This window comes from Lepisosteus oculatus, chromosome 24, assembly GCF_040954835.1.
Source record: "Lepisosteus oculatus isolate fLepOcu1 chromosome 24, fLepOcu1.hap2, whole genome shotgun sequence".
Taxonomy (NCBI): domain Eukaryota; kingdom Metazoa; phylum Chordata; class Actinopteri; order Semionotiformes; family Lepisosteidae; genus Lepisosteus; species Lepisosteus oculatus.
In genome coordinates, this window is record NC_090719.1 from 15,860,709 (window position 1) to 15,887,412 (window position 26,704).

General features: G+C 36.9%; 1 protein-coding gene across 5 annotated transcripts in view; it reads left to right on the forward strand.

The window, feature by feature from the left end:
- Window positions 1–26,704, forward strand: part of fibcd1b (fibrinogen C domain containing 1b) — a 231,152-nt gene that overhangs the window by 186,788 nt on the left and 17,660 nt on the right. For all 5 annotated transcript variants that reach the window (XM_069183545.1, XM_069183544.1, XM_015367252.2 and 2 more), the window contains one exon: window positions 2,687–2,783. In XM_069183545.1, the coding sequence (XP_069039646.1) occupies window positions 2,687–2,783 (97 nt within the window). The remainder of the gene's footprint in view (window positions 1–2,686; window positions 2,784–26,704) is intronic.

Consider the following 26,704-nt stretch of genomic DNA (forward strand, 5'->3'; position numbering starts at 1 on the left):
CAAGACTAATTAATCTTCTGTGAAAATCTTAATCCTCTGTAACAGGATCTGGACTCAACAAGAGTTAAAATCTTACTTCTAATTCTATCCATGCAGAGCTGGACCGCAGTGTAAGTCTCTCAGATGTGGTCTTACTTCCTGAGCAGGTTCATGAAGAACTACAGGATACAGAACCTATCCATGCTGAAAAGAGAAGCTTAGAGAAACTGGATCCAACACAGACACCATGTTGGCTGGTAGCTTGGTGTTGTTCATTATGTAAAAGTAAATGCAGAAGGCTGGCATTCATTCTGCAGGCATGGAATTGGTATGGTAAAACAGGGACTATTCCACCTTATCTGGAGACGCCTGTTTTATTCTGACAGAGCTCTGTAGCAGGTCTTATTCAAGTTTGCAGACTTAGAATCTGACTTCCTGTAATTATGCATCATGAGATATGAATAAACTAGGGAAGGTTAAGCAAGGCAACAGAAGACGTACAGTAGCAATGCCTTGGGATAAAAGTGACATTCAAAGAAGTATGCTTTATATTGCAGTTTTTATATAAATAAGAAATATGATAGCTGGCAGAAGACAATAGTAGCTGTTTAATTGTTAATACTACCATCTGTTTTTTCTACTAATTAGTTCCTTTTGTGTGTTCAATTAATTTAAGAGGAATACTGAACACCCTGCTGTGGAACAGTGAATTAACGCCAGCTGGTTAGAAATGTCAGAAACGTGTGACTCAAGTGGTAAAGAACTAGATTTATTTTTGGGTCTCCCTATACTACTAGTTCAGGTTTTATTGGGTATTATTAGTCACCATGACTGAAATTCTCCAAAAGGTAAGATAAATTGACCATATGGCACAAAATCCTCAGTATTTTTCAGTGATGAAGTTGGCAGGACGTTGGTTTAATGTCGCATTCCGATGATCACACCTCCTACTGCATGTTGTGCCCATATACCAGGGCATTTGTTTGGAAATTTTACTCTAGAGGAAAAAACACCACCTATTGGATTATCGATACCATTTACAGTACAGCAGCCACCTGGTTTTCCCTGAAGGTCTCCCATTCCTGCACTGACCAGATCAAGCCTTGCTTAGCTTCTTACAGTAGGTCTGATGAGATCAGTCTACAAGGTGGTAACACTCTGCTTAGCACGTTTGACATGGGTGTCAATAATAAAACTAAAAACAAAATATCTTAGAATCACTTGGAAATTACTTAGAATTGCAGTTTTGCGTGGCACTGCAGGTGTTACTCAATCTGCTATACCTTTTGGCATCCAATTTTTCTTACATTTAAAGGTTAACCCAAGAATTTCCGATATTTAGGAGGAAGTCAATCTGTAAGAGACACAGTTCTTTAAACATAAAGATATGTATACTTTATAAATGCAGTAAATTAATAAAGATCAAAATTGAAATAAATGTCCAAATAAAATGGCACATACAACAATTTAGAGGAGATATATCTGACTGGCTGGTACTGTTCAAGTGTTTGTTACTTTTTGAGTAAAGCAACATTGATTTATTGTTTTTTTTTTAAGAAAATGATGGTTAAATCTCAGAGAAATATAACCTCAAGGCATTTAAGGTATGCCTGAAACAATACACACTGTATGATGTCTTTTGACTAGAATGGAAAGCTCAATGCTCCTATAAAACAAGCTTTTTTATTTTGGTAGTTGAAGTATAGACAATTTACATGTGTTTTAATAAATACTTCTCTCTTGTAAGATACTGTCTTTATGACATACGTAAATGGTTTGTCATTTAAAGAGAGTAGAGACTATTTAAAAATATTGTGAAAGCTGTCACACTAGGGTAACTGCCCTTTGAAAGCAGAAAATTGTTCTGACAGCACCTTTTTTATTTTTTAGCACAAAAAAGGAATCACATCTTGCCAAAACATGTGTGAGATATCTTTATTCGAGTATTCTTTACTAAGGTAGTTCGCACTTATAATACAGTGAACATTGTCAGCAGGCTGATGGGGGTAATAAAAAAGGAGACAACTGAAAACATGTGATAAGACACTTCTTATGGTCATTTCAAAAGTCAACTTCCAATCTTGTAATATATGATTATTTAAACACATCTGTTAACTCACCAGTTACTCACTTTTTGCCGGGTTGGTGTTATTCTGTAGCAGTTAAATACAATAGTTTATGTGTCAGACCACCTGGGTTCAAACCTCAAAAACATTTAATTAATTAAAAATGGTAATTATTACCACTGATAATCCTATAATGAAGTCCGGTAATATGTACATTCTTGTAATTAAAATAAAGGAGGAAAAGGCTGCAGCAATCGAGATAAAATGGGTTTTAGGGACTCACATGGTTAGTTAGGCTGTCAGATTCCCAGAGAGCTGCCCAATGCTGTAGTATGGAGTATAGTACATTGTTTGTTTGGCTCACATTTGAAAAGAATGAGACTTGACCGTGAATGAAGATGCATCTTGAAATGAGGTACCAACGAGCTCAGTTTGATTTAAAAAAAACTGCAGATTCCAACTAGATGTAGGCATCAAAAGAAAAATACATGTTGTTTCTCATTTTTAAAGAGATGTCATTGGTGGGACAAAGCAGTGTTTGATTTTGACAGCTCTTTGTTTTTTAGCACTGAAAATAGTCTGAAAAACTCACATTGGAGTTGATGTTATTACCTTTTTTTCTATTTGTTTGTTGCTTTTAGGTTTTCCAGCGTCGTGAGGATGGTTCTGTCAACTTTTTCAAGGGCTGGGATTCCTACAGAGAGGGGTTTGGGAAAATAACTGGCGAACACTGGCTTGGTAGGTACAGTGCATAGAACTGATTTAGACACATTCTTATGACACAGTCTGAAGACCTCTGGACCTCTGATGTCCAAACTTATTGCTCTTTGCTCGATCTGACTACTAAGATAAGCTTGAATACTTTACCACCAGAACATTACATATCTTGAGTCTGGTGTTTGAATGATGCCATAGAATTGTATTTAAAGATTTAGAGCTAATACCTACACTACAGCATTCAATTGAAATATTTAATTTCTCAATACCTAACTAAAAATTATGGCTAATTTGAAATTTTTTTGTTTCAATATTGCTTTTTCAGCTTTAGGGATTGCTGTATGATCTTGTTTTTGTCATTTTCTGTCACAACCAGTCATATGGTAGCTAGTTCTTAGGTGCAACATTGGAAGTGATTCAGCCATACCTGTATAAATAGGCAGTTTTGCTTTAACTTTGCAATCTTCAGGAAAAGATCAGCATTGTTTCTGGATCTGCCTAATAGCTAAACCAGATTTTTCATCAAGGGCAGAATAGGCAAGACTAACTGGTCCTTAAGAGTCTGTCTCAATCCATCAGATTGTGCTGAATATGCTTTAATCACCCATTCTAAAGCCACAGAGCAGGAACAGGAAAGGAGGTAACGTGCTCAGTGAAGTAAAATTAGACATCATCTAGATCGAAAATCTATACAGTCTGCAGTCCAAAAGAAGCAGAGGTAGATTATCCAGACATAAATAATTTGCTAAATAGATTTGAATTTTACATTTTGTCGAAGTGTTTAAATGTAATTATGTAGAGCAAGGTTTCTCAATAACTTTTCCTCTCCATCTTTTGTGTTCTGAATTTCATTCAAATGGAACTATTAACGAGTGAGGTTAATTGAACCCTTTGATTCTGTTTGTTTCATAAGACCTTTTTAACTAAATCTAAAACATTATACCTGTTGGTGTCACAGATTTCTTTATTTGGATCGGCTGTGCTGCTTCAATAACTGAATGCCTAGAATATGAACTACTGGTCACGCAGAAAACTAAAATGCTGATAAAATGCTGATAACGCAGAATTTTATGTTTCTGTCTTATGAATTTCTAACTTAATAGGACAGCTGTAAAGAAATTGCTTTTGGACAGCTGTAAGAAAGCAACAGTCAAAAACTCTGACAACAGAGGTGCATTTAATTTCCTCACAACAGTGAATTTAAAGCAGGGTCTTTCTGAAACAATGACAGAGCACAGAAAAATGTTTTAAAAAGAACTGGTGAAGAAAATATTTCTAAGTGTTCAATAAGCCTTTGTAATTTATTATTACAACAACACAGACATTAGTGATGCAGTGAGGAATTCTGGCTATAGCATAGAATTTGCACATACAATCATAAATGTTTTTATCACAGTTTGTCAAATATTAAAATAAGATTAATGATTAATAATATGAATGAACCCCCAGATCAGCAATCATCAGGATTCTCTGAAAGAGCAAGGAAATTTAAAGACGCTCTTTTATACTTTTTTTTTTGCTGCCCTACTTATTCTATTATATTAGTAGTTTTTAAAAATTATTTGGAGATGTTAGAAAAAGTTGTTTGAAGTAGGCAAGAACAACAGCAAGTTGCACCTGTGGTGCTTATCACCTATTTCAGCTTAATTGTATGATGTAGCACTGGAGGGAGTGCTTCGTGCTTGGCGGTGCGGAGCCAAAGACTTCCACACTCCACATTAAGATTTTACAACACCACCTGGTGGTTTACCAAAGTAGTGCAGTCCTGCAAAAGAATGTTAAAAATGTGTTGGAATGTGCCATGTACAGTATATCGTGTTGAACTCCATTATTCGTCGTGCCTTCTGAATGGCTGGATCTGTACGTACTCCAGGGCCGCACAGTGGTACATGGTCAGCATTACTGCCTCACAGCGCTGAGGCCCTGTGTTCAATTCCAGACCTAGGGTGCTGTGTGCACAGAGGTTGTATGCTCTCTCCTCTCCTAGAAAATGACTGGTTGATCTACTGCAGCGTTCATCACACGTTTTTTCCCCTTTCTCATCCATCCATTGTTTAACCGCCTCTTCCAATTCATAGTTGTGGGGGAGCCAGAGCCCATACCAGCAAGCAAAGGCCACAAGGCAGGATACACCCTGGACAGGACGTCAGTCCATCACAGGGCACACAGACAACAACGCACACGTTCAACTAGGGCCAGTTTTCCCAAAAGTCAATTAACCTACCGGCGTGTCTTTGGACTGTGGGAGGAAACCAGAACACAGGAAGAACGTACAAGCTCTGTGTAGATAGAACCCCAGATCTGGAATTGAGTCCAATGCCCCAGAGCTACAAGGCATCAGTGTTAACCATGGTGTGACCTGCCTCCCTAACCCCATCCCACATGTTAAAAAAATAATTTAATCTCCCGCCAGAACAGAAAGATGTTGTTTAGTGTGTGTTTTTGTCATTGAGATCTTTTCAATAGCTGTTCTGCGCAAATGTATGCTGAGGCATTGTAAATTGTTTCATGTTGTTTCATGGTGATTATTAAGCCAAAGTGATGTCTTGTTGTTTATTCACAATACCAGACTCTGTTTTATGGCATTCTGTCCGGCATATATGGCATATTAGTCAGAAAGCAAAACTGAAGGTGTCTCAGTGCTTATACTAGAAGCATTTCCAGTTTGACCCAATATAGTACAAGAATGGCTTAGCACAAAAGAAAGGATAGCAGCAATTTGGCAGAGGAAACTAACAAAAGTGGCACTGTATGTTATAGTATTAAAAAGCACTTTATCTCCCCGGCAAACATTATTACTCAGAACTCATAAAAGGGACACCAAATTGCAGTGTTTATCCATTTCATTTCACTGTTGTCTGTGACAGTTGGTGAATTTGCAGTCACATAATTGAGCTCTTTGCCGAAAATTGGGTGGGTCTTCCTTCATCCAAGTGTGATTAAGGGAGAAAAAAAATCTCCGTCTGTCTCAGCCAAAGCAATTGAAGCTACCATGTTTTTAAGAATGGCTGATGCAAAATGACATGTCTGCCAATGTGGATCAGTCCAAATAGACTGAGTGTCTCTCAACAAGAGAAAGGGTACTATGGTTGTGCTGCGACAGTACAGTGTTCTGCTAACATGGCCATTGTCTGCTTCCTTTTATAAAATGTCTTTAAAGCAATAAAAAAAGCTTTGACTGGCCTCAGCTGCTACTTTCTCAGTATGCCCATTACTTTCTTGTCAGCACGATGTAGGGCTTCAACCACAGCCTTACAGAAACAGTGTCCTGAGAGATGGAGAGACACAAAATGGGTTTGGTGACTGGATAAGTCTTATTTTTTAGTATGTAATCCTTAAGCATGGGATCAACTGCCCATACTTTAAATAAGGACCCAAGAAACTTATTTGAACTCATGGGCCTGCAGCAATGCCTGCAGAATTGTCCATCACCAATTGAACTCTGACACGAAAACTAAATACCTTATTGGACTTCCATAAAAAGTAAACAATTTATATCCTAAGTATTAGATCTAAAATGTTTTTTTAATGTTAATCTTACAAATTTTAATTGTAACCATATTACACTTCCTGTAATGCCATCATAACACTTTACAGACAATTGAGCCTTTTGCAAACATAATAAAATCCTGTACCTTCACAGTGCATTGCTTGGAAAGAGAAATACTGTAGGTGTTCTAAACATTTAGAAATATCAATACATATTTCAAGTGATTTAACATCTCTCTTTTGCATAAAATTAGATTATGAATTAGATTAGATTAGGAATGACAAATTCCTAATATAAGAAATTATATATGACTAATAAAGTGATCTTAAAAACTGGATACCAGTACAACTTGTGTTGTGCTTCTAAACACCATATTTTATTGGCAAATCATTCATTTATCTTGTTTTTGACATTTTCTTGGCATCTGAGTTGAGTTTTCTTATTAAGATTAATATTTAAAATTTTGAAGTATGAAAAAGTAACCCCCTAACTCCCATCCTTTTGTCAAGCACAAGACACGCTATCTGTTAATCAGGATCTTCTCATTATGTTTTCATACAGTGCTTTATATTAAACAAACAGATTAAAATGACTTAAATGATTCCTGTATAAATATAAATTGAAATATAAATATAAACAATAATTCTATATACAATTGTGAATTAACAAATATGTGACTACATAACTGAATTAGATTTAATTATTTTGATCAGTCTTAAAATAAACTGTTTAAAATGTAAACCTGCACATGCTAGGTCCGAGTATATTTCATTTTTCCCATATGTCCAGTAAATATCAGTCTATACATACTGTACATGTATGAAGCCGAACACCAACCTTTTGGAAAATCACAGTGCTGCTCCCTATACACTCTGACTCACCCACGCACACGGTTAAATCTGCCCTTATCTATTTGCTTATACTGAATTCTGTGGGGAGAATTTTATTTTAAGTAAACTGCATTTTATAATAAAATCTCAATTACTAAGCTTATATTGTAAATCTTAGTGATTTCTCTTATTTTGTTGAAGTAGAAAAATAACTTTCCTAGAACACCGGTTTTGCAAACTTCTCTCTTTTTCAAATACAAGTGACATAAGTTGACATCATAGTCTCTTCCATGCCTATGCTCTCTCCTCTCCTAGAAAATGACTGGTTGATCTACTGCAGCGTTCATCACACGTTTTTTCATCACACGTGTTTTATTGTCTAATACAATAAAACAACTAATTTAAAGTTGGAACCTTTCATATAAAGTATTTTTGGATGCTAACCTACAGTACTCATATTTAGTCCATATTTGGCAGTTCAAAAATTCTCTTTTCAATCTTGTTACATTGTGTTATTTTTTAGAAAAGGAGAGATACTTCAAAATTTTGGAGAATTCATAAATATAAATGTATATTGACAAATACTGTTTATTTGTTGATACGATCAATCAAAATTATAGTTTGAAAGGTAATACTATGCTTTCCCATTTTCTTATTTTCACTCATTAACTGTAGCTTCTTCTCAATAACCCAGTAAAATGTAAATACACTGTTTTTCCACTAGAAGTCAGGCTTTCAAAGCAAAGACTGCTTTCAAAAGGCATTTAATATGCATTTAAATGGTCAAGTGCTGTAAATTGTGGCATTTTACTGAATAAAGATCGTAAATATTGTCTAAAGTATATTAATTTGTACATCTGACAAGTAAATGTGGTACTGCAAGCAACCTTCAATGTAATCAAGAAACTAGATCCACAGCAGAAATAAGGACCCACTTCAATGTCTATAATCTGACCTCAACACTTTGCCCACCAACTTTGTATACCTTTCCCTCAGTCACTTGATATCTACACTAGATTCCCTGACCGTAACATATCAGCAGAATATCAGCTATATAATGATATTGACCACTTCACGTTATCTGTAATTCTCACAAGCCAGTGTCAAAGGTGGTCTGCCAGTGCCAGTAACAGGAAAAATCAATACAGTTCTATCCTTTTTTTCTTTCACTCTCAATCGAGCTTTCACATAATAATTTACTGAGCAAGGAAAGCTTAACAGTACAGTAATTTGAATGCAAAGCTAATTGTGCTGAGGATGATGGTATCAATATGTCATAAGAAAAATGCTAATAATGGTAATCTCAGAGGACGGTATGCCTACCCACAAGAAATTCCTGGATAGCAATTAATTCATGACATGGAAGCATGCCTTGCATTGTGTTATTTCTTATCGATCTGCATATCTAATGTGATTGTTCCTAATTATCCCAAGGAGCTCTTTACTGAAGATAGAAAAACTTATCTAAGATTTAAGTGCCCAGACTTCTGTGAACTGCTGGAGCTCTTCATTAAAAACACATGAATCTACAAGAGAAGAATGTACTGTACTCTGTATTAGGTGCTGGAACAACAAAGTCATAAAATAAACCCATGAAGAAGGAAACATATGGCAGGAAACATGGGAGACACAAGCTTTTCTTTTAATGTCACATTACATGTCTTCTTATTTGACACATATGAAAATAACAAAGGCGTTAGGAGGCTCGAGACATTTTCCTTCACACTTTTGCAGAATGTGCACGCTGTCTAAGATAACGATGAGAGTTCTGATTCTGCCTCAGGTCTTCTGTGGTGGGAGGTCAGTGAGTAAAGGCCGTCCAGCAGTGCAGCTTTTGAAGTCAGGCATTTTCTGCACATGCAGAAGCCTTCTATTTGTTCGCACCAAGGCGATAAATCACTAAATCTCTCAACAGCTTGCATAATTAATGCGGACAACAAAGACTGTAGATTACACCTCAGGTCACGTAATGAACTCATCTGCCTTTTTTTGGTTTTGTTTGTTTGAGGACTAACGGAAAAAAAGCATATTGTAAGACTCAGTTTCTCAGGTTAAGTGCATACGTGAGAAGCAATAATTCACAATGTAATGCCAATAATCTACCCGCAATGGAAGAAGAAATGGAGATACCTAGGAAACTATGATTTTATTGCCCGTTAGTACAATGCTAGTCACAATGGTGACAGTACCATGACTTACCTCAGTAAATATAGAAAAGATCAGTGTCACAAAGCTGTATCAAATGTTACTATGGAAATATTAAAATTGCATATTAAATGAAACTTCAAAGTATTATAAAACAATGGTAGGGAAATTGTAGTGAAAAGAAAGTACGTTTTGGTCAAATGCAGAGAAAAAAAATAAAAGGGATTAATTCCAAAAAATGCTAAGATCAGAGGACTGCCTAACATTCTTTCATATGAGATAAAAATTGTGATTCAAGTTTTTATCAGAGCAGGAAAATACAGAATATTTAAAATCAAACTAAAACCCAGATTACAATCCATCCACCAATTTCTGAAGGCTTCATGAAATACAGGGTCACAGGGGAACGGGAGCATACACTGGCAAGTAACAGGCAAGGCACACCCTGGACAGGACGCTGGTCCATCACAGGGCACACACACTCGCACCAGAGCACGTTTTCTCAGTAGACAATTTATCTACCAGTCTGTCTTGGACTCTGGGAGGAAACCAGAGCACCCAGTGAAAACCCATGTGAAATGCGGAGAACTTACAGACTACACAGATAGCACACCAAGAATTGAAGAGGACCCCAGCCCCAGCAAAGCTAACCACTGAGCCACTATGCTACTCTTATGGTACAAATGTAATGGTGTAACAGTTATCATTTATTGGTTTCTAAATGTATAGATCTGGGACTAATGTTATTTACCAGTTCTGAACATGGTCAACAATGGCCTGCTGTTTGTTCTGTATAAAGACATAGCTCATCGGCTCTTATAGCTGTTAAATAGCTGTCCTGATGAAATTATAAATCCTCTACCAGGTATCCCCACCTGAACACCGACTGCATGTAGAAAGAAACCCCTATTTCTTTTACAGTACCTCTGAAATCCTACTCTGCAAAGACTTTGCTGTGCTAAAGTTCCTTCAGCACAGCTCTTACTGTAAGCGTCAGACCCTCCTAAGCATCCTGGCGTTTGTTTTCAAATTATTAGCCTCGTCGATTTCCATCAGCTTAGCATTAACAGTTTTGACCTTGATGTTTGCGGCACCCAAGATCTTTAGCATTCTTATTTTTTTATGTTTGAATTATAGTGCCATTGTCATGTAAAGCCTGTCTGAAATATTCTTGAATATCCTCTTAAACATTGATTTCACTCACTAACTTACCCTTTTATGTAAGACACATAAGTGAGTTGTGCTGGAGGTTCAATACATAACATATAAACGGAAATATGTTTGTATGTTAAAGTTTCCCATTAGGATTTTACATAGGATGATACAAAACTAATTGTGTATGCGATTGCATATCTCATACTGTAGGTTTCACAAAAATAATACGAGCTGCTAATGGCCTGTTGTAGGGTTGACTGAGTTCTTTAATGTACTCTGTAATATTGTCTGTATGATGTATTGTGCTCCTGTGCAGACAGAGACACAGATTTGCTTTTTGACCTTGGTTTTTGTTTGTCTGCTATTGCCATTGTTTAATTCTGTTAAAGGATGGGTTTCTTTTGGATATGATCAATATTAGTACAGGTTCACCTAATATTTATTACATTCTTAACACATGCAGTTCACCAAACAACTCCTACTTGAGTTGATACATATAAAAAATAACAGAAAAGTCAAGGAGCCAAACTGTAGTACTCTAAAGAAAGTAATATGCAGACTTCAAATGTGTCCATTAGAAAACATCTAGATTTTTCACGACTTTAAAGAAAAGATATTGCCCTGTGGCATCAGTCCAGAAGAGTGACAAGTTACATCTCTAGACATAGAAGAACATCCTGCACTGAGATGAACCTGCTGGGGCCTGAACAGAGAAGACTAAGAGGGAACCTAATACAAGTGTTCCTGATACCTGATACAAATGTGCAAGTGTTCACATTACTCTTATCCTGGAGTCCTTGCACTGGCTTCCTGTCAAATTCTGTCAAAATCCTCACACTCCCCTATAAGGCTCTGCATGGGTGCCACCTCAGTACCTGTCTGAACTATTATTGCTCTACTCCCCACCTCACAACCTTCGCTCTTCTAATTCTGGTCTCCTATCTTTATAGGAGATCTAGTAAATTCGCCTATCCCCCAAGCCCATCTACACTCTGTGGGTGACAGGGCCTTCTCCTGTTATGCCCCCAGTGATGCTGAACTCTCTCCCCAAGGATATCAGAGAGTCACCTTCTCTAAACTCCTTCAAATCCAGACTCAAACCTTCTTCCTTAGAAGAGCCTTTTCTTAACTGGTTCCAATCTTTACCCCTCTGCTCCTATACTTACAGTAGTACCACCATTTACAGCCCCCAATGTGTATTGTAATCAATGTGGTGTTTACTTCTTATTTATTGTTGTCATTCTGTAAAGCGCTTTGAGAAGCCACCTTTAAAGGCATTATATAAAATAAAGTTTTTTATTATTATTATTATAAGAATTAAAAATCCCCAGAAGCCCTGACATTTTCATCCCAGTGGATTTCTTCAGAATAAGCAGTGAAACACAAAACAGAGCATAAGGGGAACTTTGTGAAGGTGCATTTAAAAGTGAGAACTGGAGAATGCTTCTTGTGTGGATCAAGCTACCCAGTCTTGTTGTTGATGCTGAGTCTCTTGTTTTCTTACAACAAACGGTTGGATGAGATCTTTGGATCAGTCAACTGCCAACCACCAAACCTGCTACCAAATGGCCTCCACTCATTTTAACCATTTTTTGTTTTTTTACGTTCTTAGGTTTTTACTTTGGAATTACAGTAACCACAATTAGCTACCATAACGTCTATGTTGTCTGAAGTAGGTAAGCTGAAAAAGAAGTGTTCACTGATATGGCCATAATCAAGATAGCTGAGGAAAAATTATACTACTCAACAGAAATTGTCTCTAACATTTTCATTAGATTTGTTGCTGAATCCCAAAATCTTACAGGACCCAGAATTATAATTAGAAAACATATTACCTTAGGGCTGGTGATAATCAATTCAAAACTCCGTGATTTTCTCTGGTCGAAAACACATTTTATCCTCTTACTCATAACCTCTGATTTCTCTTTCTTTCATCAATTGATGTTTCTCAGAGATTTATAATAAAAAAATCTGCTGACAATGTGATTCTCTTTTCTCCAGCACCTAACTCTCTTATTCTGTCTGCATTTCTAAGGCCTTGGTTTATACTGTACATGTATTGAGTTATTAAGTGGCCCTGTATGTTATACAGTTTATGTATAAGTCCCAATGTATTACATTATTTTAAATAAAATTCTATAGTAAACATTATCCCAAATTCCTAAACCTTGTAGATAAATGCAAATATAGTCTTTAAAGTAAAATGCAGTGTTTATAATCCATTCGGGGTGGCTAGTAAAGGAAAATATCTATATTAAAAGTGACTAAAAACCAATGGAAAAAATAGAAAGGAAATATATACACATGCAGTGTTTTTTCTATGGATTGTCTTTGCCTGCATTTCGGGCACAAGGCTTGTTACCTAGATTAGTAAAAGATCAGTCACTTAATCAGTATTCTGAAACTGCATTCCTGATTCTAAACTGACAGTTTTAGAGTCCCAGTATAATAGAGCAGGGTAACAATAGTGGTGGGTCGGTTTGAATGCCAACTCTGGAAGCGAATGTGATTGTAGCATGAAAGCCAGCACAGAACATTTTTTCACAATTTAGACCAGTTCTTGCCAGTAATGACTCTGAGGCACAAAAAAGATGTAATTTCTGGTAATCAGAGGTAATTCTGACACATTCAGAAATTGCTGTAATCTACTGGCAATTCTCAAAGCAATTGTGAATTGTATTTTTCATGCTTTACTTTTTTCTGTCTTTTGCAGAATTATGCAAACGTTATAGAAACTCCAAGTCATGCATAGTTTAAGAATAGTGTTGCATGGTGCTAGTGAGCATTGAAAGGGATTACAGCCCACAGCATCAAAAGCATTAGAATGCAATGGTGTTCCTCTTTGCCTTGTAAAGACTGCCCATGCTAATTTCATGCATCATGCTCATTTGATTTTGTGAATTAGAACCCATAATTTTCTTGGCTTTACTTGTGTTTTGATTTGATCTTCTAATACTTGGAAAGAAAGGGAGCTTTTTTTTTAAAGTTACAGAAGCTTTAGTGAATAAGGGGAGAGTTTATGAGATGAGTGTATGCCTGACCTCTTCCTCATAGCTGTCAGACTACTAGAACATGTTTTCTTTCTACTCTTCTCAGCAGGAATAAACCTATTACTTGTTCGTTTGCAGCCTACGCATGCTGACGCAGCTCCCCACCTGAACTACTACAGTAAACTTTTATGAACAAACAGAGTAAATCAAAGCTCATTTTCGTTAACATGATTTTCCTTCTGTGATGTGATTGCCTCTTAATATTTTCAATGTTTAAAGTAGTTAATTCAGAATTTAATTAACTCTGAAACAATTGCAGGGTCCCTGCATGTTTTAAATAACCTATACCTTATTGCTTTATTAAAATGTTTTCCATATTGAAAAGAAGCAGTTACAGTATAAAGACTGTAATTCTATATTCTGTAATGTATAGAACAACTGTGCCCCTTAACAAGTTCATAGGGAAAAGTGGAAGATATTAACATGTTTTTTGTGACACACTATTTCAAATCTGTTTTGAAATGTCATAAAGAAAAAGCTAGGATAACATACAGTCTTCTACATAGCTAAATGAACAATAATTTATGATTTCTGCAATTAAATCTAAGCATCCATGTACTGAATTATTAACGCGGGCTTTTGCAACTTTCATTCAGATCAGGTCTATTATTTTTCTTCCACATGGCAGTCCAGCTTCCTCTAGCATTCATGTTGTGTTATTTAATAATAATTATAATAATTAATAATAATTGCTTACACTTATATAGAGCTTTTCTGGACACTCCACTGAAAGCGCTTTACAGGTAATGGGGACTCCCCTTCACCACCACCAATGTGCAGCCCCACCTGGATGATGCGACGGCAGCCATAGTGCACCAGAACGCTCACCACACATCAGCTATCAGTGGGGAGGAGAGCAGAGTGAAGAAGCCAGTTCATAGATGGGGATTATTAGGAGGCCATGATTGGTAAGGGCCAATGGGAAATTTGGCCAGGACACCGGGGTACACCCCTACTCTTTTCGACAAGCGCCTTGGGATTTTTAATGACCACAGAGAGTCAGGACCTCGGGTTTACGTCTAATCCGAAGAACGTCGCCTTTGGAAAAAATATAATTCCCTTGAGGGTTGTTAATTTTCTTTTTACAATCAGTTTATTCACTGATAACTTAGTCTGTGAAGTGTATACCTTTAAACATCTCTGTAAATACAGTTTTGCTTTCAAATAATTCAAATAATTCCAGTTATTAACAATGTATGCATTATCTCAGCATTATAAAATACTGTTTTTTTTCTCCTGTAATGCAACTGTAAGTGTTTTATTTTATTTTAGAGTGGCTTGAATCAAGCTTAGGCGTATGGTGACTTTTATCAAGCATGCTTGCAGTTTCATAGTATTAAAATCTAAGGTGTAAAACAAGACCTTCAACATAATGGAATAGCAGTACTTAATCTGGTCATTAGTGAAAGTTTACACATCACTTTAACCTCTATTTTCTTGGTATGATGTGCTTGACTGACAAGATATACAGTACAGAAACATGGTTCTAATCATTTGGATTTTTTTAAGAGGGAGATATGTGAATGATTCCAGCAAAATCCAAGTTCGCTATAATAGTAACTAAACAATTTCTACTCTGTCTGACAGGTTTATCTATTTAAATTTCTTCTCCCGAACTGCTGAATAAAACATGCTAGGCCTCAGCTCTGGAATGTATTTTATTAAAAAGCATTTTGATTGCCTTTGCAACGGTGTTGCTGTTTATCTTTTGCTAGCAGATTTCAATGAGCCCATTCCTTGAATACAAAAGCATTTAGCCATACGTGTTTAAGATGAATGAAATCCACGCTGTTTGTCTTGTGAATAATGCAATAGCTCTGTGTTGTGATTTTAACAGGGCAGTAGGTTCAGTATCCATTGCCTTCCCAGTTCAGCAGTCAAAGCACATGTTTTGGTTAATCTCTTAAACTGCTGTTGACAGGATAGTTCCTTATGGTAGGGAGTCATACTGTATGGATCTGCTAAATAGGTAAAGTAATTTCTTTCTTTTGGGCTTGTTTTTGTACTGCAGTTTTGTGGAAAAATAGTTAAATAGCTTTTTTTTACATTTTTCTACTCATTTGGAATATCTCATCGGTAATCGACTTTGAGACGAATGCCAAATGATGGCGTCCTACAGCTCTTTCTGACTTTCTTGCCTAGTAGACACCCTTATCTAAAGAGGAACTTGCAATACAGAGAAATTACAATAAGAAATAAAATAAAGGGCTCTCCAGATTTGTTAATACTTGTGAATAAATAGGAATAGAAAACATACTGTATATGATGCATATGAATTGTGGATTGGAAATTGTGTCTCACTGAAAGATTCTAATACTTTTATTAGAATTTATATTATATTGTAAACATTATAGTGTTGTACAGAGCAAAGATTTGTTTGTCATGCATAACTGAATTCCAGGAGAGGGTCGCATTTATTAACTATTCCTTTAAATATTTTTTTAAAAATCTGTCAAAATTCTAGATTCTGCTCTTTGGATCTCCAGAACTATACAGGAGCCTGTGAAAGTTTTCCCTGGAATAGAGGGACTTACAGTATATGGAACAAATTCGGTAGTAGAATGTATCATTATGGTTAGTCAGGGAGCTCTTTGGAGCCTTTGGGCAAATGGTCATTAACCTTTACAAGTTCTGGGAAAGAATCTTAACAACTCGACCACTTTCCGCTATTAGACATTAAAGGCTGCTGGTATAGTAGCCTCCCTGCCAGGAATCTGTGTCTTTCCATCACAGGCTATGAAACAAGTGGTTTGAGACGTACTGTAGCCATAAATACAGCAGCTGGAGATCTCCAGTACACGCTTCTATCTTCAGGATACAAAGCATTAGACTTGCTTGCAGGACTGTGGCATTCATAGCCGGGTTGCCAGGAAGAAGCCTCCTTAAGGCAAGACACCTAACGAGTTCTTTATCTTATAAAAGTACATATACTGTAGGCATCGATTATTATATTTCTTTACTTTGAAGTAGCTCTCGACAAATAAAACAAGTTGGCAACTTCTAATGTAGGGAGAGATATTATTCTAAAGAATAAAATAGAATTTTGAATCTGAAGTGTGCAGTAAGGGGAAGCGAGTGGTAATGGGTACAGGAAGAGAACTGGCAAAAAAGAGAAAAGACCAGGGCGGGAACAGGGAGAGATGTGCTTGGGGTAGGAGAGGGAGTGAGTGGGAGTCCTGGGTGAGACTGAAGGTCTTGGTGGAAGAGGATGGGGATAGTGTGGCCATTCAGTCAAGAGGAAAAGAGACTGACAGGATCACAGAGGGCCAAGAAGAAGGAGGTCAGATTTGGAGAGGTACTTTAACCATCCAAACCTCAGCAGTAGTTTATACAAGCACTGCCTCTTCCTCTTACGTTCATAATCTGAACATTCATTCTTTGTCACTGTATTATCAGGTGGTCTATGCTGATAAACACAACTTTTAAACCCTGATAAAACACGAGAAGGAGATGACAGTGAGACAGGCAAAATATGATGGTAGATGAGTATCGGTGGAGAAAAGGAAGGTTTGAGCATAACATCCGCAAAACAGTCATAAAATATGCCATGGCAAGAGATAAATGGACCCAGGCAACAAGTGTAGAGTGAGGACCTAGGACAGAACCCTGGAGAACGCCAGTGCATAGAGAGCTGGGAACTGAGAGCATGCCTTGACAAGGGACCTGGAATGTGCAATTAAGTGAGGAAGGAGGAGCTTCATGTGTGAGCTGTAACTCCTGGGTTAGTGTGGACAGGAGAATAGAGTGATTAACAGCATGAATGGTGACACGGAGGTCAAAAAGGATTAATAGAAAACGGGGGCAGCAGGAGTCGAGTGAAAAGAATGAGTAGCAGAGAGGAGAGCAGACGCAGTCCAGTTCTTACTTTTTGGGGGCAAAAGCCAGTCTGGAAAGGATCGAACAGTGAATGTCGCAAAAGGAAAGCAGTTAGCTGGAGAGGCATTGACCACAAGGTAATAGTTGTGAAAGGATGAGGGATCTTCGCTGCTTTATGGGAGATGTAATGCAGACCTGCGTAATGAAAGAGATCAGCAATGTGTTAGAGGTGAAGAAGCCTGAAGCAGGAGCCCGGAAGAGGTGAGTTGTTAGGGGGTCAAGAATGCAAGAGTAAGGTCTGTGATCCTGGAGCACAACACAGGGGTATGAGGGAGGGGAAAGGAGGAGAATTTGTGTGGGAAGCAGGAGAGGATAAAGACTTTTAAGGCAGAGAATGAGTGGCAAAAGATTATGTTATGAAGAGCCTGAGGACGGTGGAGGTTTTGGAAAAGAAAAGAGGCAAAGTCATTACAGGGCCAGATCCAGACTGGATGAAATTGGCAGAAGTGGAGGAGAAGATGGAGGGTTAAGAATAAAGGAGAAGGTGGAAAAGAGTTCCGGTTGTTGTAAAAATGAAAATAAATTATTTATTTCTTTATAGATCCTCTTAGGTTCACACCCTAAAAGATTTATATGACTTTATGCATCTTCATTGTTTTGTGATCTCATTAGAGAAAAAAACAGATGCGTGCTTAGCGTGGTGGTGAATATTTTATGAATTTTTTGGATTGTATCTTCAGCTAACCTCTGCCACAGTCCCTGCATTCTGTTTGCAAAATATATTTACACATATGGATAGTTTCTGAGAATATGGCAGCAAGAAAAATAAAATTGTCTGTAAACTTTATTATTTATAGCTGTGGCTCATCTGTAACTACATCTCTATATTTGTATTCTTGTCTTCTATTCTTTCTATCAAATACTGTCTTAGAAAACTAAACATTACGTTAAAGCAAGATTAAAAAGTAATGTTTGCTTGAGAATTTAGTGTATAAAAGACAAGAATTGCCAGAATACAGGAGAGAATTTATGTATTCTTTTAAAAAAAAGTTTACATTACTGCAGGCTTTAAATTTTATCTCCTTATTATGAAAAGCAGTCTACCATTTTAATACTTCAATGTCATAGACTACAGACTACACTAGAAGCTTTTAAAATAATTTAAAAATGAAATGTTATTACAGCACATTGATATGTTTTCTTTTTATCTAATGAAGAGATACAGTATATTAGTGGTTAGTTAAACAGAAAAAATTTAGACAGCAGGATGTGGTCAATTTGCAGTGCCAAAAGGACGAATTACTTTAAAAACAACCTATAACCAGTTGATTATTAAACAATTAATCCCTTTATTCTGTGTTCTTTTTTTGTTGTTAGGTCTTGCAGATTTAAAATTGACCACAATTTAGAAAAAAGCAGTTTCTAGCTGGCTTAATTTAAAATAAAAGTAAGATAAAAGCTTCTTAAAATAATTACGTTGCTAATCCACAGCAATATCGTTGTTATATTTTAATGTTTGTGTGTATATAGAAAGCTTTGCGTTTTTTTCTCTGTTGCTAATTCAAGGACTTTGCTCCGGAGTTCAGCTCATAAGAGGCTTGTTAGATGAGGAGATTCATCCTGCTCTGCCACCCCATGACTCCTGGCAGAGGGAGCAAGGAGCAGTCTGTCTGTCTTCTCACAAGTGTGGGGGAGTGTACGAATTAGTCTAGATGGAGCAGACACAGCCTTGCTGGAAGGGCAGCAGTTCTGTTTTATTACAAAGCAAATAGATATAGAAACTGATGCAGCTGATTCTCATTGTTACAATGAGTAATATTCCTTCTAGGAAATACAGCCACTGAACCATATTTCTCCATGCTTCTTAAAGAGTATAATGAAATATGTCTACCCAAATTTTCCTTTCACTTTTTCTCTCTATCATTTCTGCTGTAGATTGTACAAACATGTGCCTCTTCCTCTTACATCATCTGAACATACATTCGCTGTGCGTGTAAACCACCTGATAAAACATGTGTGCATGTAGAGCCAAGCCAGACCTCACCATTTACAGTATAGGTATGAGACATCTGACATCTTAATCTCAGAACTGACCAACATTCAGAAATGGCAATACCATACCATATAGGGAAGTTCCAGCTAGTTTCCTAAAATTAATTTCTGAGAAGTATTTCAGAAATTTGGTGAATAATTTTAAAACCTCATTTAATGTCTCTCTCCCTGAACCTGTGTGAGGGGGTGCTGTGTTTCATGCTAAACGCACTAAATGCTATCAACTACTCAGATATGTGCTACACCTCAGTGATAGATGAAGTGGATCCCCTCTTATATGCGAAGCACCTTGGAATGCTTTCGATTCCAATAAAAATACAAGCAATCATTATGATGATAATATTAATTCTGTTTGTGCTGCCCTTTTACTTCAACCTGCTCAATTTCTTCTTCAGAGCAAGATAAGGAAGCTGCTACAAAATGCCATCTTGAAATATGTTTATTAGGCTGTATGGAAATTTTGTTCACGATTTCTCGAAAATCTGAACACACTGTATAGGCACAAGTATGTGCCTTTATATTTACCCTCATTGAATTACTATGTAAGTGGTTTTACTGTGTGACTCAGATTGTAAAAGAAGAACTATGATTATCTCTTTTATACTAATATCTGTCAGGACTCTGTTGACAACAAGAATAAAAAGTCAAAGGACATCCTCTTACTCTTTAAACCTGTTGGACCTTCTAGATTAGTACCTTATTTCTAATATATTAATCTTTCTCTTAACAGTTGTCAGTATATTCTGACAAATGAAGGCTGCAATAATTAATTGAAAACACGTTTCTTAATGTCAACTTATTGCTCATTTCAAAATACAATGTTCCAGTCATGCAAGGATATGAATATTTTCCATTTTTTTAATTTACAGATACACTATACATTTGTTTTTCACTTTTTACAGGTGAAAAAACTTAACATTACAGAACTATTTTGAACCTCCTGGACTCACAAACCAACACATGCAGAGAAAAACATTCCTAAGAAAGCTGTTGCCCCGCAGGACAGAATTAGAGTGAAGATAACATGAGCGTATTCAGTCTTGGTTCCATTTTATTAATAAATATATGGTTGTATACAGAAAAAGAAGTGGTCTGAAAACTTGATAGCATTTAATAAATTAATTAATTTCAACAAAATGAACACAGTCTACTCTGACTAGGATGTTCTTTGATGAAGTACTACTGTACGTAGATTTAATTCATAGAAAGGGCAGTGATTTTCAGCTAGCAGTTTGCAGTATCATTTACAGGGCAGTAATTGCTTGTGTCTGTCATTAATTATTAAGACTGAAATAGCAGCTTAAAAAAATATCTGCCCAATAAAGCTTTTTAAATTCTTAGCAATTCCATCTGTGGAGGAAATCTCTCCCCATGTTCTATATTTTCTTCTATAAATATTACACGTGTGGGAGACACAGTGGCGTAGTGGTGAGCATTATTGCCTCTCAGGGCTGGTGCCTTGGCTGCAGTTCCTGGGGTTCTATCCCCTTGTTGAGGTTGTATGTTCTCATTGTGTTCGTGTGGGTTTCCTCCTGATGGTGCAGTTTCCTCCCACAGCCCAAAGACATGTTGGTAGGTTAACTGGCTTCTGGGAAAACTGATCCTGGTGTGAGTGTATGCGTGTGTCAGTGTCTGTGTGTTACCCTGTGATGGACTGGCATCCCATCCAGGGTGTACCCTGCCTTGCACCCATTGTTTGCTGGGATAGTTTTGTATACAAGCGGTGCAAACAAAAAAATTATCTTACTCATTTCCAGAATGTACAGTATGTCATCTGGCTGCCATGTGTTCCTTGGCACCCCAGAGGTACCATGGTTACTGGATTGTTCCCATGGAGTTTAGGTTACTGCCTTAAATGTGTCAATGAAAGCCTCTGCCACTTTTTCACAAATCAAGAAGAAGCACTCCAAAGCGATGCCTTAAATCCCCACAAAAAAGAAAAACTTTAATTATTAACTAGGAGAAATATCACAACTGAAAAAAATGTATAATCATGCCATAGATGGAGAAGACATTTTTCTGCACAAGATTACCAGAATGCAATATCTTCAACTGGCACCTTAAAAACACAAAATAGATTTCCCAGCATACTTCTAAAATCAAAGCAAATAAATCATTAATAATTGAGCCTTTTAGTAGCATAGAACATTTCCAACTGAGAATTTTAATTATTAATCACATCGATTGCATTCTCATTAGTTGTAATAAATGCTTAAATGAAGCTCCAAAACTCAAATATTTCTTATGATCAAGTCTCAAAGTAGATCTTTATTAGAAGAAAGAATTTATCCTCCTACGATTTGAAGAAGCCATAAACTTCAATCATGATATGCACTTGTACAGAACATTTTTACATATGATTAAAAAGCAGATGTTTAAGAACAGATTTTTAAAGTTCACAAGGACTAATGCCAACCATGACTTAGATCTGGGGAGGTTTCTGAAGTATTAAGGGATGGTGAGAGCTGGCTTCACCCCCTTGTCAGGGGTTGGCGCCCTGGTTGTAGAACGAGGAGGCTTGGAATGAGCCACGGTGCAGCTCCAAGGCTCCACAGAGATGTGGTGGAGGAGGAATGCATGAGATGGAATGTGAAAAAAAGGATTTTGCATTCGATATATCTAACTTTTGAAAAAATAGTCAAGAATGATTATTATTTCAAACAGCTGGAGTGAAGGTGCCTTAGTTGTCAAAAATGACATTCTCAAGGACTTATTCTAAACACTTTTTGAAGAGATGCTGCTGTACATACTGTATACAATATAAAATTATTTTTTTACAAAAGAGGATGCCATAAATGTGTCGTCCACATTTCAGAATATTTGTGTTCTGAAATGCATTCATGTACAGTATAACTGACTTTTCACTGTTTCATGACTGTTTTTAAAAAGTTTAAATTTAACTTATTGAGACTTAATAACTTTATTTTAGATACGAAGATGTATTGAAATCCCTGTAACAGATTTGCAGAATCTTGACACAGTCCATTGTTACAGTATGTGCTAGAATAAAACAAGCAGACCTTTGCAAACTGAACATGCTGCATATTGTACTGTATATCCACAGACCATTCGTAACGCTGACCCTGCACTGTTTCACCACAGGAAATCGTCATTTATTATTATAGTGTCATAATATTCATTTGAAAGGCATTTATGTCATGATTTTTTTTTTTACCGTTTAGAGATGATATGATTTAATTGACTATACCTGTGCTTTTCACTTTAACTGAGGCAGAACACTTTGTTGTTTAAAATACTCTTGAAGTGATTTCCTTTTTTCCCAGTAATGTAGACATCAAGACTCTCTGAGGGCTTAATTATCTTTCTAAAGAAAGTCATGTCAAACTGCAGGAAAAACCTAATTTCACAGACATAATACAGTAGCATGTGGGTACTTTATTTCTATATAAATTGTCTTTTGTTGTTAAATATTTCTCTTGTACCTGTAGAATTTTCCAGTTCTGTAGTAGTAGGTGGCCACAAAAACTAATATTGTGCAGCTACATGTAGAAAGGAACCTGTTTGAGAAATCTGCCAACACGGTAAAAACCCTGTCAGACTCAAATGAAATATGTATTTCACTCTAAGAAAGAGTCCTAAAGTTGAGATCATATACTTCTCAATGTTTAATAATAGGGGTATTTGACTCAATTATATTATGGCTGAAACATTACTTGAATACTTAGATTATATTAAAATATAACAAATATATTAAAGTTTATTTACAAAATAGATACTAAACATATACTGCAATATTTAATATAATATATACCATATACTGTATATTACAATACTGTATATATACTGTATATTAACACTATATTGTTAAAATAATCAAATAATAATATTTGTAATATTTAATTAGATAATAATTAAAGTATAATGAAATAATTATTGCACATATTTTTGTATCTATCAAAGTTATAATTAAATGGACAAAAATACAATATTGCAATTTGAGAATCAATAAACAGTAGTAGTGTTCTAATTTTCTTAAATGTAACATTATATTCTATAATCCTTAAAAATACTTTTCTTAGCCTTGTAAACTCCTTTTGTGCAAACAGAGGTTGCAAGGAATCTGCTTACCACGTCTGTCAATGCAGAAAAGATGCCATTGATGTTCTGACAAAAGACATCATGTCCCCAAGGCTCCTTCAAGTTTCATGATTTTCCCCCCATCTGAATTGATGTACATACATAAAAAATAAATACGATGTGTTCTGACACTAAATAAGGAAGATGATTTTATGAAAGGCAGAAATGTTTGGCTCCTGTGGAAAATCTTTCAACATTAAACTGCTGCTGTTTTTGCATTTGTCTTTGGTGTATCTTTGATCTTTCAAAAGAATGTCAAAACTCTCTGGAAACTGGGCTGATTCTAGGATCAGTTGTAGAATGTCTGGAAGGAAAAAACTAAAAACAGTTTGCTGCCTAGCACAGATTTCCATATGAAATACCTCTTAATTAGATGTTAATATAGACCTGCATGGCTTTAATTTACAGACAAGAAAGGCATGTTGAAATGATGAATTAATTTAAGATCTTCAGAAATGCTCTGTTTCAAAGTAGAAACAATTACCTTATGAATTCCAACATGGATTGTATATTTAACTATAAAAACACTGTTTAAAGGAACACATTTTCTGCACTGGAGTGTAGAGCAATAGCTTAGAGCAACTTCAAACCGTGATACAGCTTTGTTGTGGGCTGCAGTTCTTTAGTGAATTGGATTGAGTATGACAAACCAGCATACCCCCATGTACACAGGTAATAGTGAACTAACCAGGACTGCTGGGGGACAAAGGAGTCACTTGCCCACTGTAGCCAGGGTTACAGTGGCACCCCAGAACTGGCGGGGATCAGGTTAGAGTCAGGGCTTTCAGCAGAACAGGGACTCTGGTTGTTTTTTCATGTGCCAGCAGTCTTGCACTGATGTCTGTAGGAAACCTATGACTCTATCTTCCATCGACACTCACCCTCCTGGAGGCACTGTGGAGCTTGCAACCTGTCAAAGGCTGAGGTCTCAGTGGGTAGCTGGGACAGAGGAGGTTGTCTGCCCATCACCATTCTCCACCTGCAGTTACAGGAGTCAGGGCTGTGAACTGAGACATGAAATAATTGACAGCAAAAATCCCCCAAAAGTTTAACACTTTCGTTTTTGAAGTAATTTGTCAAGCTCACCTTTTTAAATAATTTTAAGAATTACAGGATAGCTACGTCATACTTTAATTTGGCCCATTATTGATTCTGTGTAAGTATTCCATCTAAATCATATGATTTGTGTTCTTCACTAAGACGCATAATACTGAAGTAGCCAGAGCTGCTTAGAGACAAACCAGCAAACAAGCACTAAAAAAGCACGGACACACGATAGTTCACAATGCATGTTCCTAATGCAGCGGTTCTCAAACTTTTTCGTTGACGGTACCCTTTTCTGTCGATCCCCAGCAACCTTTTTCTTACTTTTCAGGATTAGCTATGGTGGTGGTCTGCAAAAAGCATTCTAGGACTGCTATTCAGAGGCAATTTAGCCAATTATTAAGGAAGAAACTATCGATTGCTTTTCTTTTAATTGTAAGCATTGTATGAGCTCACTTAATTTATTTTAGTCATTTATTAATAACATGAGGCTAGCAGCCATATCACCCTGCAACTCACAACTGGCAACCCACTGAAGCTAAGCAGGGCTGAGCCTGGTCTGTTCCTGGTTGAGAGACCACCTGGGAAAACCTGTGGTTGCTGCTGGAAGTGGTGCTAGTGGGACCAGCAGGGGGTGCCCACCCTGCGGTCTGTGTGGGTCCTAATGCCCCAGTATATCGGCGGGGACACTATACTGTAGTGGGCGCTGTCTTTCGGATGAGACGTTAAACCAAGTTCCTGATTCTCAGAGGTCATTAAAGATCCCCAGGCATTTCTCGGAAGACTAGGGAGTTATCCCAGTGTCCGGTCCAAATGTATACCCTCAACCCTTACTATGGCCTCCAAATTGTCCCCATGTATGAATAACTTTGCAACTGCCGTACGAAGGACTGCCGCCCTGTCCAGGGTGTACCCTGCCTTGCGCTAGACCCTCACCAGGAAAAGCGGAAGTGAAAATGGATGGACTAATCACACGATAACGTGTCTGCGATTAGTACCCGTACCGTTCAATAACGCTTAATCACTGAAATACTTGTTGAGAATAAGAGAACCGCCGGTTCGACCAAGTTAGAAGAAAACTTCTCATATTCTTGTGACATGATGTTTTAATTTTGATGAAAACATTGTTAACAAAGGGGGGAAAAAGAATAGATTTATAGAATCAGACGACACTTTTTGTGGTCTAAACCGGGCGCAAACAGGAAAAGGTGGTAGCACTGACTTGACTAAGTAAAGCATGGTGCGACAACAATACATTTTTAAAAGAGTACTGTTTTTTTTAATCAACATTTACTTCAAACCAGCAGAAACAGAACAATCTCAGTGTGAGGAGTGCGTTTACCTCTTATATATTGTAGCGCTTATGGTTACAATATTTGTTTTTATATTTGGATGTGGGTTACAGTCTTCGACTCTGCATCCAATCTATTACGATACTATGTTTTTGGGGACACGTACGACGAAAATTCGGCTTCACATAGATAGGTGGTCACAAATGGGAGAAGAGCAGAAAGTGCTTTCTCTGATAATGCTGGATATTCGTATTTGGTGCAGCACCAAAACTCTGCCAGCTGCACTTCATTAAAAGCTGTTTGTAAGGAAGAGTCTGAAATTAGGTCAATTAACTTCTCACATTCTTGTGACGTGAAGTCTCTACGTTTTTTAAATTGTTTTTCACATTTTTTTCTCTCGTGGTAGCAGTCATTTCTAAGCGATCATTCTACATCGTAACACGTTATTTTCTCTCATTGCGAGTTTTTGAGATTTGCCGGATGTCGAAATGGCAAACATTTTTATCTCCATACAAGATAGAAGAGCAGATGGAAGAGGAAATTTCATCCGACACCTTTGAGGTACCTTCTGGCTCTAGAGGCACAAGTACAGACATTTATTCAGAGAGTGAATTTGAAGATGACGTTTCTGAACATATGCCTAATTATTCTGACTTCTTGGAGTCATGCAAAGTCATCGAAGCTCACTTTTTTATTTGATTTCTATTGTTCTTGTAGCCTAACGTTTCAGCTCACAGAACCCCAGGTGCTCCGCGGAACACAGTTTGAGAACCACTGTCCTGATGTATCATTCATTATCCAATGCTAATGAAATGTCACATGTTATGTCACAGAATTCCAGCCACCTTAACAGATTATTTTCAGGTTCGGTACAACAGATAGAAAAGAAGGAAGTGCCCCCACTCTGAAGAGTGAGCTAGTTTGGATAGGGAATGAACTGAAGTGCATGGGGCAGAAGTCACGGGTGGGA